At 37.4% G+C, this 14,165-nt stretch overlaps 1 protein-coding gene across 1 annotated transcript in view; it reads right to left on the bottom strand.

Moving 5' to 3' along the window:
* Positions 1-4,001: 4,001 nt before the first annotated feature.
* Positions 4,002-14,165, bottom strand: part of PCSK1 (proprotein convertase subtilisin/kexin type 1) — a 44,336-nt gene continuing 34,172 nt past the window's right edge. The window contains exons 11-14 of the mRNA XM_058726649.1: positions 12,406-12,563; positions 10,949-11,082; positions 9,248-9,409; positions 4,002-7,003 (exon numbers count right to left, since the gene is read on the bottom strand). Coding sequence (XP_058582632.1) covers positions 6,626-7,003; positions 9,248-9,409; positions 10,949-11,082; positions 12,406-12,563 — 832 coding nt within the window. The 3' untranslated portion in view covers positions 4,002-6,625. The remainder of the gene's footprint in view (positions 7,004-9,247; positions 9,410-10,948; positions 11,083-12,405; positions 12,564-14,165) is intronic.

Here is a 14,165-nt window from a genome sequence, read left to right as displayed (position 1 = left end):
TTAGTCTCAGCTGTCACTTTGAGAACTCCCTTGTCATTGCAGTCTGGTCTACATTGACTACAATTAAATGGTTTTCATTGTGACCTTAGGAGCAGAAAGTTCACATTGGAATGGCTGTTCCCCAGGCAACACCATCTTGACCAGTGACAATTTATGGTATTCCTCTCTTTTTCATTCTAATTTTGTGTAATATTGTCTTCTTTATTGAATTTATAGATAAGAGCTACAAATTTGAATCTATTTGGCTCTAAGGTCCATTTTCTTTTCATGACACCACAATACTAATAAGAGCAGTAGTTTCACTAATAATAAAAATGAACATTTATTGAACATTTACTAGTACAGCAACTGCACTAAATTATCTGCATTATTTTATTTAATCCTAATACCAAGCCTGTATGTGGTAGACTTCATTGTTATAGATGAGGAAATCAGGCCTAAAGATGTGAAATAACCTGCTCAAAGGTACACACGTAGGAGATGGTAGAACCAGGATTCAACCTGACTTGTGGCTGACTGCAGAGCCCACACCCCTAGCCACTTTGTGTTGTTACATTGTCAGACTTTTTTTTTTTTTTTTTTTGCCCTTTAATGATTGGAACAACATCGTTTACAGCAACTAATTGATAACCTTAAGGCTTATGGCTTTTTGCTTTGTGTAAGTGCAAATCACATCATAACAAAATGGCAGCATATTTGGGGCCATTCATGCATGTTTAGTAGATACAGAATGACCGGAGCCAGGGAGTGAATGTTCAGATAAACAAAATGAGCTTGACCCACCTGTGAGAACTCTGTGGGAAAAGATAATGTCTTACATGTGGGTTTTCTTCATTCTGGTTCCCTCTGACATGACAACTTGAAAAAGCCCATGAATTTCTCTTTCACTGCAAGTCCCTCTTAAAAATTTCAGCCCAAAAATTGTACTATCCAAGAAGCATTCCAAAATAAACTTCCAAACAAACTGGCACACTACTGTGGAATATCCAAGTGACACTCATTGCTGTAAACTGAAAATTGTGCATGAAATAGGGAGAGCACTAGACCCTCTCCAAGTACAAGTTTTGGGCTGGGTCCTGGTGGTATCCAGACAAGGAGAAATGATGATACAGGAAGTAACTGTAAAGGATTTAAGGCAAAGCCTAGAGGTTATTTTGCTCACTTCTAAACATCATCTAGATGTTTAGAACGCCTGTCACGGGGACTCCTAGGGACAGGGATAAAGGAACCAAAGGTGGAAGGGAACAATCACGACCACACTGCAGGAACAAATCTGGGAATGTTTCCCCTGCCTTCTTCTATGAATAAGAACTCCTTCTGAACTTATGGCCCCCTCCCCAGGTAAATATTCATGAAGATACTTACAATATGGGCTTAGGTGGAGGTGGTGGGTATGTGGGTATAGAGGAGAGTAAAAGTGCTTTGTGGAGTTACAGGCTGCAGATTGTGTGGAAATAACACACACTGTAGAAGTTGGGCATAGAAACTAGGAAAGTGATTTCTGCTTCTCTCTACATGCCTTGAGAATGGTAGACACAAAAATTATAGTCACTTCCTTGTCCTACATTGAGGATAGAGTAATGCTTTCATAATATCTATGTGTAGCAATGGACAGGCAATATAAACTGTATAAATACAGACTGCAAGCCAAAACTCAGGTGAGCAAAAATTACTTCTTTTTTTTTTTTTTGTAACAGAACTTTCTATTAAGAGTTCCCTTCCTAATAAATAGTGTGAACTTGATGTAAGCCAATCAAGTTTTCTTCTCTTGTCCTAGGGTTGCATCTAACTTTGGAGAGAAGATAATATTAAGTATCAAGGCACTGGATTGGGTAGGGATGGGGGAGTAAGGGGAGCCTATGTGTCTGTTCTGCATTATCTTCTGCCAATGCCATTATCAGCTGAAACATCAGTTCTAGTCTTTGAGAAGCCCTGAGCTGATCAGTATTATTCCATGCTACTCTCAAGTATGTGTGCATCACTTCTGCTCTCCACTATTACCTGCAAAATAAATTACCTGTACAAAAGTCATTCATGATCTCAGCTCTGATTTCAGGAGGAACTAAGCTGAGACTTACCTTTAAAAATGAAACTTTCAAAGCTTGGGCAAGGCCTTTTTCAGCTATGGAATCAGCATTAAGAGGTGTATGATTTAATACTGCCTCTTTGTGTGTGTGTGTGTGCTCTAGGCTTAAGAAGGCACAATTTGAAAGGGATGGTACTGATAGCGGAATGAATAAATGGAATTTTTATTGTATTAGTCAGTTTTGCACGTAAGGCTGCATAACAAACTATCTCAGGACTCAATTGCTTACAAGTATTTATTCTCATTCTCCTAACTGCCATGGTAACAGTTCAGCTTCTTTAGGTAGTCCTCATCTAGTCAGCTCTGTTTCATGCTGTGAGTTGGCTCGATTTGGATCCAGAATGTAGACCTGCTCCATATATATTTGTTCTGGAAACAGGTTGAAGAGGCAGTAAGTTCCCTGGGGCACACTCTTCTCACTGCACTATATGACCGAAAAGCAAAAGCCAGGCCAAATTGTATAAGCATGCTGAAGGTCTTTGCTTGTATCATGTCCACTGGCCAAAACAAATCACAGGGTCAAGCTTAACATAGATGGCCCAGGAAACTACCCTTGCCCCACAGGGGCAAGGAGATGGAGCAACACACATGGCAGAAGTTTGGCATAGAAACCAAGAAAGTGATTTCTGCTTCCCTCCACATGCCTTGAGAATGCTGGACCAAAAACTGTCGTCATCATCATCATCATGTGTATTAGTACTGTAGCCTTACAAAATTATGAGGCAGTTAGGAAAACATTACTCTTCTTTCTTAGGGATTGAAATTGTATTTAAGAATTAATGTTTATCTCAGTGTGTATTTGGATTTGGATTTGTAGCCTATACATGGCTAATCTAATAGTTACCAAATGAGCAATGAAAAGTAACCAGAGAGCTATCTTCAGCCCTCCTGGTGGGTAGACTTTAAAGATTGCTGGACTTTGAGGACAAAAGCCAGTTAGAACAGTTCTTCTGGAATTCTGGAAAAATTATTTTATTTTGAGTTAATATTTGTAACTCAGAAGAAAGGAATGGAATCTGGGGGAAAACCACCCCCTGGAAAGAAGACAGATTCTGAAGTGGCTGGGTGGCTATTCCAGGGATGGAGGTTTGAAGCAAGAGAGGAATGTGGGCCTGAAGATGGGAGATTAAACTTGGAAGTTGGGAACTTCTGATAAGTGGCCTTGGTCTCTGGCGGGGGGGGGGGGGGGGGTGGTTAATGTGGAGCTACTGTATCTGGCTTATAAAAAAGTCATTTTTGATGAAGTGTTGAAGTCCTTTCTCTCACACATAGTAAGTCCCTTTGGTTTGTGCTTTGCTTTTTTTCCTCAACACTTCAGTGAAGACTCAGTCAAATAACTTGGGATGTTGTCAAAACAAGTAAGAGAGGTACCTGGGTGGCTCAGTCGGTTGGGTGTCCAACTTGGGCTTAGGTCATGATCTCACTGCTTGTGGGTTTGAGCCTGTGACGGGCTCTGTGCTGACAGCTGAGACTGGAGCCTGCTTCGGATTCTGTGACCCTCTCTGCCCCTCCCATGCTCGTGCTCTGTCTCTCTCTGTATCTCAAAAATGAATAAGTGTTAAAAAAATTTTTTAATGAAAAAATAGTAAGAAACTGAGCTATGAAGGAAAATGAAACATACCTGTTGAAGTAAATTCTTAAATTGACTTTGAGAAAGTCCATTTGTCTCAAAAGGAATTAGCTTTTTTTTTCTAAAAGGTATTATCTTCTTAATGTACATCTTCAATTTTTCTTTTTTATAGTTCATTTTAGGAACATAGAGAAGGAGATTTTGTTTTTGTTGGAAACATGAGCTTTTTTTCCTTTTTAACTTAGTGAGAAATCATTTATTCTTCAGATGTATAAGCATATTTTACATATTCTGGTTAATACAAGTGTATGATTTGGGAGTTCCCTTAAAAATGCTAAGACCACACATGTTAAACACATTGTATTAGGCTATTAGACAAATGTCACTTTTAATATCATAACACATACATATTATACGTTTATTTTCACTGACAGAGGAACATGCCTTTCAAAAATATTTTATTGGATGAAACTTTCTTATTCTCAGGAAAGTTTTGGTTCTTTAATATAATTTATTATGCTTTTTAAAATTCTGATAAAAGCATTGGTACATTATAAATACCTGTAAAGAAAATATAGTTTAAAATTCTGAGGGAAATATTATATAAGTTTCCTCTTTTACATTTTCACAAAAATCCACACAGGCACTAAGAAAGACTGACAAAAATATTCTATGTCTGAACAATATATTCCAGGTTGGAAACATTCAAACATGACTTTATTTAAATATTAAAGCTTCTCTAGAGTGAACCTTTGGCTACAATCCAATGAGTGGGTTGGGGGTTTCAACCAGGAAAAGATATTATTAGAAGGATTAAAAAAAAAAAGCTTAATACAATTAGCATGAGAGTAGGAAAGGGGAAAGGATGAGGTTTTGTTTATGACTATGTATTGGCCTCTCTGGGCCTTAGCTTTGTTTTTTAGTTGAAAACTTATCTAATAACTCGTTGGTCCTTTTTGGCTTTAATACTTTTTGATCTACTTCAATTTTCAAAGTCTGTCCAATACTCTATATTGAATAACATGTGAAACTTCCAAGGATAGTGTGATACTGGAGTTCTTTTAGGAGAACATCCTTGAAGCATCATGGTGATTGCTCTGCACATACTTTTATTCTGCACAAATGCAAACTGTAGACGAGGAGGTGAAACATCGTCTTATTCACTACACTTCAAACCATAGCAAGTGACAGACTCTAGTGTTCTCTTCCCAGTCTAGTTCAATGTAGTTAAGCTCCTGGTCCAGTTCATGTGTGACATTATGAAGTTCAAACTTTAAGAAAGAATTACAAACAGCAGACTCAGTGGGAGAATGCCTGCATCGTAGGTGACTGGAGCTTTTGTGAGCACATAGAGAATGGGAATCTAGAGGTTGTCCATTAATGAGTTAGTGTAAATGAGAATCCAGGGAAGGTGAGATTAAATGAATATGTCAAACTGGATTTCAGAGGTACTTTCAGGGGTCTAAAATATCATTTCCCCCCACCTATAAATTAACTAGATCATGGCAAGTTCTCATTATGATTATCACACAGATCCTACCTGGAAGAAGTAGAGGATTTTTTTTTTCCTTAATCCATTTATACTTTATGTAAGTTTGTTTAATGCAGCAGTGGGAAAAATCAAATGCTTTTTGGGTGTTGACCAGTAAGGTAGCCACTTTAAACAACATGGAGCAGGGCACCTCAGGGACCTGGTACTCTCTGGGTAGCTGCTGTTCAGCTCTAGCCAACTGTTGCCAGGAGGGGAAATGCTTCTGAGAATCAAGCTTTATGTGAAATTTCATATTTTTAATAACCACTCATATGTTTAAATCATTTGATGTGCCAAAGGAAATCTACCTGAGGGACAAATGTGGCCCTTGGACTGCCAGCTTGTGGCCTCTTGAGCTGAATATTGGAAGCAATTTGGTAAGATTTTGGATACTATCAGCTGTAAGACTGGGGAAGAGCCTTTAGTGGCAAGGAATGAACACTCAGTTTTAAGGATCCAGAAAAACCTGTTCTAATGAATACAATTTAAAAACAAACAAAACCTACCTTTGGCTCTCCCCATTATAAATATTTTCCTATTTACATTGGTTCCTGGTGTTATGAGTGGTTTCCTGTGATTATTGTGAAAAAATATGACAAGGGATTTGCCAAATCCCGAGTATAAGTTTATTCTAAGTAGTATAATTACTTCTCTCAGTATTCAGATTGTGGCCGAGGAGTGAGATAGGTAATGAAAATATAAGGGGAAATAGGGAAAGGCCAGAGCACACACCTTAAGTCCTAGTCACCTTTAGGTCCACAGAGGCCTCTGCGTAGCACACCAAACAAAGAAAAATGTTCTAAAACTGCTCAAACCAGATAACACAAATTTTGAGAATTGTTTCTGGATCTAAATTACTCAGTTTCTCTCCCAAATGATGAAATCGTCATTTCCTGAATGAGTCGTACTCTGGGGTAGAAAAGCCAAGGGTATGGGTCTAATCGGGAACTCTTTCATTAGAAACTTTCCAAACCTACCTATGGCATCACAGTTCAAAGAACCGTGTGGCAAAGACAAGGGACAAGTTGTAGGAACAGTTTTCTTCCCTCTCATTCTTTGCAGATTTACTTCTTCAAATTAATATGTTACCCAGGCGATGGCATTTCTTTTGAGAAATGAAATCGTGGCTCAAGGAGGCATTCTAATGTGGTATGAGGACCACAAATGAAATGAACTGTGGCTCCAGAAAGAACAAAGCATCTCACTTGTGCAAGCAGGGAATATGTGTTTTGAAAGAGTCATTATCAATTCAGAAAGTTGGATTTTCTACTTGAGCTCATCCCTTTCAAACGCCCAGTCGGGCGAGCAAAAGCAAAAGTACCACAAAGGATATCATAAGCATAAGAATCAATGGCAAAAACAACCACTTCAGACACAGGCAAAATCTAAGGGGAAGGAAGAAGCATGAATATTTCCAACTCAGGACTCCACACTTATTTTAATTTTCTTCCCTCAGAATGTCCACCAGAGCTTGCAACAGCCGGTCATCTCTGTGCTTATAAGGTTTTGTGTTATAGAAAACATCAACATAGTCGTTATATAGACTGTCCTCGGACTCTTTAAGCTGGGAAGGCTTGTTCAACTTTTCCAGGGCTTCATAGAAAGTTTCATAAGGGATGTTGAGCTTTGCACTTGGAGGCTTCTTTGGTGATTGCTTTGGGGGTGAGTTTTTGTTGAAAGCACTTTGAAGGAGTCTCAGCATCGCCTCGGATGGGGCTGCCTCTGCCAGCTCATTCCTCCTGTCCCCTGTACTGTCGCCACTAGGGCTTTTTGACACGAGGGGGTCCTTTTTCGGGTTCTCTTGTGTGGGCTGCTCCTAAAACACAGAACGCCACCGACAAAAGGAAGAAGATTCATTATTTAGAACCTGGCAAGCCAGCTGCAACACATGTCCACTGCACACTTTTTTTTGTTTGTTTGTTTTTTTCACTGCACACTTTTTAAGAAACCCTTTGAGAAGCAGAGACAGCATGAGGCTTAGAGACATACTAACTTGGGCTTCAGTCCTCATTTTTGCATTTACTCATGTTCTCCTGGCACCTGTTTAATTTCCCTGAACTTCACTTGTAAAATGAGAACAAGAGTCCTTCATTTCTGGTGGTTCTGAAGACTGAATGGGATCATGTATATGTATTCATACCTTATTGGCCTGCTGTACTTGTCAGCCTTCTATAGTAGAATTCATTTTAGGGAATCTAATAATTTTGAATTCCTTTATTTTAATTTTAATTCTAATGAAAGAAAATATTTTTTAAAATAATACAGTTTCATCCTATGGAAAGTAAACAGTTTACCATTCCCACTGCCTTTCCTCCCTACCCATGTTTTGGGAAGAAATTGATATTAAAATATTTAATAACTCATACAGAAGACACCAGCAATGCTTCGTGTGAATGAAGTTTCCTGGAGGCCCCTTGTTCTGTCATCAGCTACCCTTTCAGCCACTGTTTGTTTTGTTTTGTTCTGTTTTATTTCATTTCATTTTATTTCATTTTTTATTTTTTATTTTGAGGGGGGTGGTTACAGAGAGAGAGGGAGTGAGAGAATCCCAAGCAGGTCCCAAGGTGTTAGCACAGAGTCCAATGCAGGGCTCTATCCTACGAACCTTGGATCATGACCTGAGTGGAAAGCAAGAGTTGGATGGGTGGCTCAGTTAACAAACTGAGCCACCCATGTGCCCCTCAGCCCCTGAGTTTTATAAAGGGGTCTTGGGAGAGACCAGGGTGATAAGCCACGTGGGGTGGAACTGGAGATATCAGAGAAGCAGCTCTTTGTCAACCAGTGTGGAAGTAACTCAACTTTTTAACAACTGTAGGGTCTGATTCATACCCCTTAAGGAATCTTGGAGGGAGAAATACCCATAAAGTCAACTTGCCTCTGGGACTGTGAAGAAAAGGCCTCTGGGGTGGGGGGCCCCCAGGGGGGCGGGGGTAACCTGCTTTGCAGAATGTAAATGGAACCAGAATCTGAGCTGAGGACTTCATACAACTAGTTTATAAGTTTCTTAAATAATTGCATCTTTATATCTCCCAAAATACCCATCACTGAGCCAGACTTCATGAAAGGTCATTCTGGAAATTCTGATTACCTACCTACTACATCTGAGGCACTGTGCTAGATGCTGGGGGATTAAGAGATAAACAATGTGGTGTATGCCCACTGTCTGGTAAGAGAGAAGCCAGCAGCCTCAGTAGGCTGAGTCTCAGTAGGAACAGGAATGACTGACTAGCTATCCTATGAAATTTTCTCAGAGAAATTGAGACTGTGATTCAGTGGCTTCCCTTAGAGCTGCCAAAAAAGTGTCAGTTAAGGAATTAGTAAAGAGAAGCCTACAGGATTTGGTCACTTGAGCCTTGGTTTTCTTTCTGGAAAATGGACATGCTAAATGTCTGTCTTCTCTAGGCTACAGGGATTATTGGTTAAATGAGACAATGTAAAAAATACTTGAAAAGTATGTGTGATACAGACATTAGGCATATGTGATCATGCATAAAGATAGCTCTTTTTTTAGGGGTGCCTAGGTGGCTCAGTCAGTTAAGCGTCCAACATTGGGTCAAATCATGATCTTGCAGTTCGTGGGTTCCAGCCCTGCGTTGGGCTTTGTGCTGACAGCTCAGAGCCTGGATCCTGCTTTGGATTCTGTGTCTCCCTCTATCTCTGCCCCTCCCCTGTTCATACTCACTCACTCACTGACTCTCTATCAAAAATAAATAAGCTTTATTTTTTTTTAATTTTTAAAAAGATAGCTCTCTTTATAATTTGATATGTCATACATTTTGATACATGTAAGTTGATATGTTATAAATTCTCATGTTAGAGAATTTCATACCTTTGAATTCATCAACTTTAATCTCTAAATTCTGGACAAAAGAATAAACTTAAATAATATGAGGGTTTTATTTAATGGCAAACAGTTTGGCACTCTCACTCCCTTTTCTCCCCACTCACGTTTGACTTTCTCTCTGTCTGAAAATTAGATACAGCTCTACTCACTACATTGTCTACTACAGTTCAAAGAAAGATGTGCCAAGAATGCTCAAGAGAACAGAGCCACACAGACCTCCCCCGGATCCACCATCTTCTCCACCCCTCTTCTGTCATTCTGAACGGTGTTGTAGGATGTGTACACACGAGGCTGTTTCATGTGTTCTGGCTGAGAAGAGGTCCCATGAAAAATCAACTTCCAGTTGACAATTCTTCCTTCATTTTGCATTCTTCCAGACTACGAATAAGCATACACATAAGTTTAGGGTGTATTCTGAGAAATTTCAAACTCCTTAAAAGTATCTGTAAAATCTATTAAAAATTCTGTACATGCCATGTGTAGAGCACTATGTACAAAGAAGTAAATCATTGGATTCACTGTTGTCATGAAAATGGACAGTTTATAGGTTCGAGGATTTAAAGACTGATTATTTGCTTCATTTAATTAAAAAAGCAAAACTCTTTATATGAATGTTCTTTTCTATTCTTTTCTTGGAAAGTTGACTGTACTTTCCATAAATAGAATTATATTTAGTAATTATCAGCTTGTAGAAACATTCCAATGGAGAAAAAGCCTCTTTGGAGTATTATAAATAGACTTCAGTATTAATCAGCACTTAAAAACTGTAGATTTATGGGAAGAGTAATAATTTTCTGAGGCTCAACAGTTATGCCAAAAATAATGTGCTGAAATCTAAAAATATCTAAAAAGAATATGAAAGTGTAGGCTCAGATTTTACAGACTTGATATAAAATAGTCTTATCTTGGTAAACAGATTTTTCTTAGTTTTTTAAAGATGAAATTGAGTTAAAGAACGGAGGACAAGTTCAAGAATAGAACTACTTCCTAAGAACATTTTCTTGCTCTCCCTATGAGAGCAGGAATTTTTACAGTTTCTGGTTCTAAATCATAATTTTTGCAGTCTGTAGGAGAAAGCTATTCTCAGAGAGAAAAATGTAACAATGACTATAGAATTTGTATTAATTTAATGGAAATCCTTAGGAATTTAAAATAATTTCTTTTAAAAGAGTTATCTAGACTTTGAAATCTGATGCTGCTGAACAGTTCTATCTTGGGAGAACTCAGACCTGAAACACTGTTTGTATATGTGCTCAACCTGTAGAAAATGCTGGAGAAATGATGCAAAAGTAGATAATTCAGCTGTATTTAGCTTTTAGCTCAGACACTCCTTACTCTATTTTTGTTACCATGAGTTACAATTTTAGAAAGATATCAAAGAGTGTTAGTAAACAGAGTGAAAGAGAAGTGAGAAATGCTTTTAAGTTTGTTTCATAACTGAAGCAAAACAAAACAAAAAAGTCATATTAAATAAGATTTCTTGTGTAACAAGTCAATAGCCACTATAGTAAGAAGTGGTAAGAGTTTCTTCATGTGACCCCAGCAGAATGTCATAGCAAGGCTGGTATAGCATTTAACTGTCTTTGTAAATAGAGGTAATTCTGGTGTCTGAGTAGGTCATATGGCTGGCTGCATTCTGACATTGGAACACTTGGATTTGTCACGTAGTCTGTAACATTATTAATACATCTTTTTTTTTCTTTATTATGGTATGGCTTATTTATTTAATTATTTATTTAGTCAGTCAGTCTATAAAGCCAAGTGGACAGGGATTGAAACATTACACCTTTTCCTTACTTTTACTAGAGAGTGACCTGAACGCCTTAGGACCTTGATTAATGATGATACCAATCTTCAAAGTACTTGAAAATGTTTAAAAGTGAGCCTGTGTTTCTATATCTTTTCATTCATACTTACCATATCCGTAATTCGCAAGGTCCAGGTGCCTATGGGATTCTCTCCCCATGTGTGAACAGACATGAAGTCCCAATTCTTAAAACCATTAGGAGATGTATCCCGTTCTCTTTCAGCCAACAGTACAGTGCTGGTGCCTATTTTCAAGGGACAAATTCAAATTAATGAATGTTCTAAATGTGCTGAGAGTAGGATACACTTTAGCAACTAATAAATGAAAATGAAAACTGGGAGAGAGTTGCCCTCCTAATTTTCCCTTTTTTGTATAAGATCAGGATAGAAACATTATAAAAAAAATGTTTTTACCCATAGAAATTAGCATATTGCCTGGCATATAATAAGTTCTCAGTAAATATTCTGGTAAAATAATAATGAGTATATTGATTAAGTTTTTTTTTTTTTTTTGAATAAGGAGAACTCATAGAACTACATTTACAAACTATGGATTCAGAGACCTAAAATACATTTTAGTGGAACTATCATTTTGAAATTTAAGAGGAAGTCTTGAAAATTTATTTGGTGCCTGTGCCTATAATCTAGTGTAGGCATAAAAAAATAAAGCTATATTAATTTCATAATGTCTTGTCATCTAAAAACTAGTAGTGGGATTTAACTCTAAAATTTGAAATCCAAGTTCTTTGTAGATCTAGATGAAAGGGTCAAGTGATCTGTAGGGCCATCAATGAGAAAGCATTCCACTCATATTCAGGCCAACTCCAAGATAGCTAGAAAGCATGACTCCAAATCAACAGTGTCTATAGTCTAAGAAGTTTATATCCTGGAAGGAGATGACAGAGGGAGCTCATCTTTCCTCATAACTCACCTATAGAAATTGAATTTAGTCTAGTGAATCCTACTAAAAAATGAAGGAGTATTAGGATAGCATTTCCTGGTTGGATTAAAGTTTATGGTTTACAACCTCTTCCCTATCCATGATCTCATCTGAGTTAGTACTTTCTCAGGAAAGGGCAATTGCCTGTATATTCTATCATATGGCCTCTGCAATGCCATCATGGAATATTTGTTAGTCTTCTCAATATTCTTTCATGGGTCACAAGTCCTAGTTTTTTGGTTGATTCCTTATATGTGTCTGATATATTTGTCAGCTTTATTAATTATCAGAGTAACTTTCACTAATACGTTGCCTAAGAGAAATGAATGATAGATCAGTGACCTGGGAAAATGAGCACAGTTTGAAAATGTGTAACTCCATAAAGTTTTATTAATTGGTATTATTTGAATAGACCTCATTCTCTGCTTATCTAAGAACCAGTAGGAATGAGTTGGCAGAGTTCTGATGCCAAAAAAATTAAAAAATAAGCATATTTTCTTAAGTCCTGAAAACATCTATTGGGAAACTTAGCCCTATAAAAAATCATTGATTTAAAATCATTCAATATACTCTTTAAAATTTAACTAAATGATTTAGAATAGAATTTTGAAGTTTTTAAAAAGTTTACCAGCAGCAGAAGTGAGTGTAACATGAAGGTCTCCTCTTCGGGAATATTCAATAGTTGCTTCAAATTGCACATGTTCCAGGGACTTGATGGCATTTTCTTGTTCTTCACAAGCTCTTGTTGGAATTTCAATGATAACTTCTCCATTACCTTTCAGGGCTCTAAATACATTTTGAACAAAATCACTGGATAAAGTACATCTCTTCTTCTTTGTATTTTATGCAAATACATACACATCAGTCTTGACTAGATACTCAGCTAAGCTTGTTGTCTCTCCCTGTTATGAGTAGAACAAAATTCAGGAGTAGCTAGAAATAATGTGTAGAAAATGGTAAGGTTTTTACAGAAATGTAAAAAAAATTCTACAATTTTTACGCATCATAAAAGACCACAAATAGCTAAAGTAACCCTGAGAAAGAACAAAGCTGAAGGCATTCCACTTCCTCATTTCAAAATATATTTCAAAACTATAGTAATGAAAATAGTATGGTACTGGCATAAAGACAGACATATAGACCAGTATAACAGAATAGAGAACTTAGAAATAAACCCAAGATTATATGGTCAACTGATCTTCAACAAGGATGCCAAGAATAGTCAATGAGGAAAGAGCAGTCTGTTCAGCAAAGTGTGCTGGGAGAACTGGATATCCATAGGCAAAGTAATAAAATTGGACCCATATCTAACATCATACACAAAAATCAACTCCAAATGGAGTAAACACCATAAGATGTGCAATTGTAAGTCTGGAAGAAAACATAGGAAGAAACTTCATGACATTGGTCTTGGCAGTGATTTAATGGTTATGACACCTAAAGCACAGGCAACCAAAACAAAAGTAAGCAAGTGGGAATACATCAAGCTAAAAATCTTCCGCATAGCAAAGGGAACCATCAACGAAATGAAAATACAACCTAAAAAATGGGAGAAAATATTGCAAACCGTATATCTGATAAAGGGTTAACCTATAAAAAATATAAGGAAACTCCTACAGCTCAATAACCAAAAAATAATAATAATTAATAACCTGATTAAAAAGTGGGCCAAGTACTTATATAGATATTTTTCGAAAAAGACCTATAAATGACCAGCAGGCATATGAAAAAAATTTCACCTTTGCTAATCATCAGGAAAATGCAAATCCAGACACCTGTCAGGATGGCTGTTAACAAAAAAGCAAAAGACAACAAGTATTGAAGAAGGTGTGGAGAAATGTGAACCTTTGCATAATTGGTGGGAATACAAACAGTGCAGTCACTATGGAAAACAGCATAAAGTTTTCTCAAAACATTAAAAATAGAACTATCAAATGATCCAGCAATCCCACTTCTGGATATTTATCCAAAATAACTGAAAACAGGATCTTGAAGATATCTCATGTTCTTTTTAGCACTATTCCTAATAACCAAGATGTGGAAACAACCTAGATGTCTATCAACAGATGGGTTAAATAAAATGTGGTAAAACACATATAATCTTTAAAAAGAAAAGATATTCTGCTATATGCAACAATATGGATAAGCACTGAAGATATTATGGTAAGCGAAATAAAGAAGTCACAGAGAAATAAATACTACATAAAATTCTACTTAAATGAAGTATCTAAAATAGTCAAATTCTGGGGCGCCTGGGTGGCGCAGTCGGTTAAGCGGCCGACTTCAGCCAGGTCACGATCTCGCGGTCTGTGAGTTCGAGCCCCGCGTCAGGCTCTGGGCCGATGGCTCGGAGCCTGGAGCCTGTTTCCGATTCTGTGTCTCCCTCTC

This window comes from Neofelis nebulosa, chromosome 1, assembly GCF_028018385.1.
Source record: "Neofelis nebulosa isolate mNeoNeb1 chromosome 1, mNeoNeb1.pri, whole genome shotgun sequence".
NCBI classification, from domain to species: domain Eukaryota; kingdom Metazoa; phylum Chordata; class Mammalia; order Carnivora; family Felidae; genus Neofelis; species Neofelis nebulosa.
Note: the sequence above shows the minus strand (reverse complement) of the source record. Positions and strands in the feature narration are given on the sequence as shown.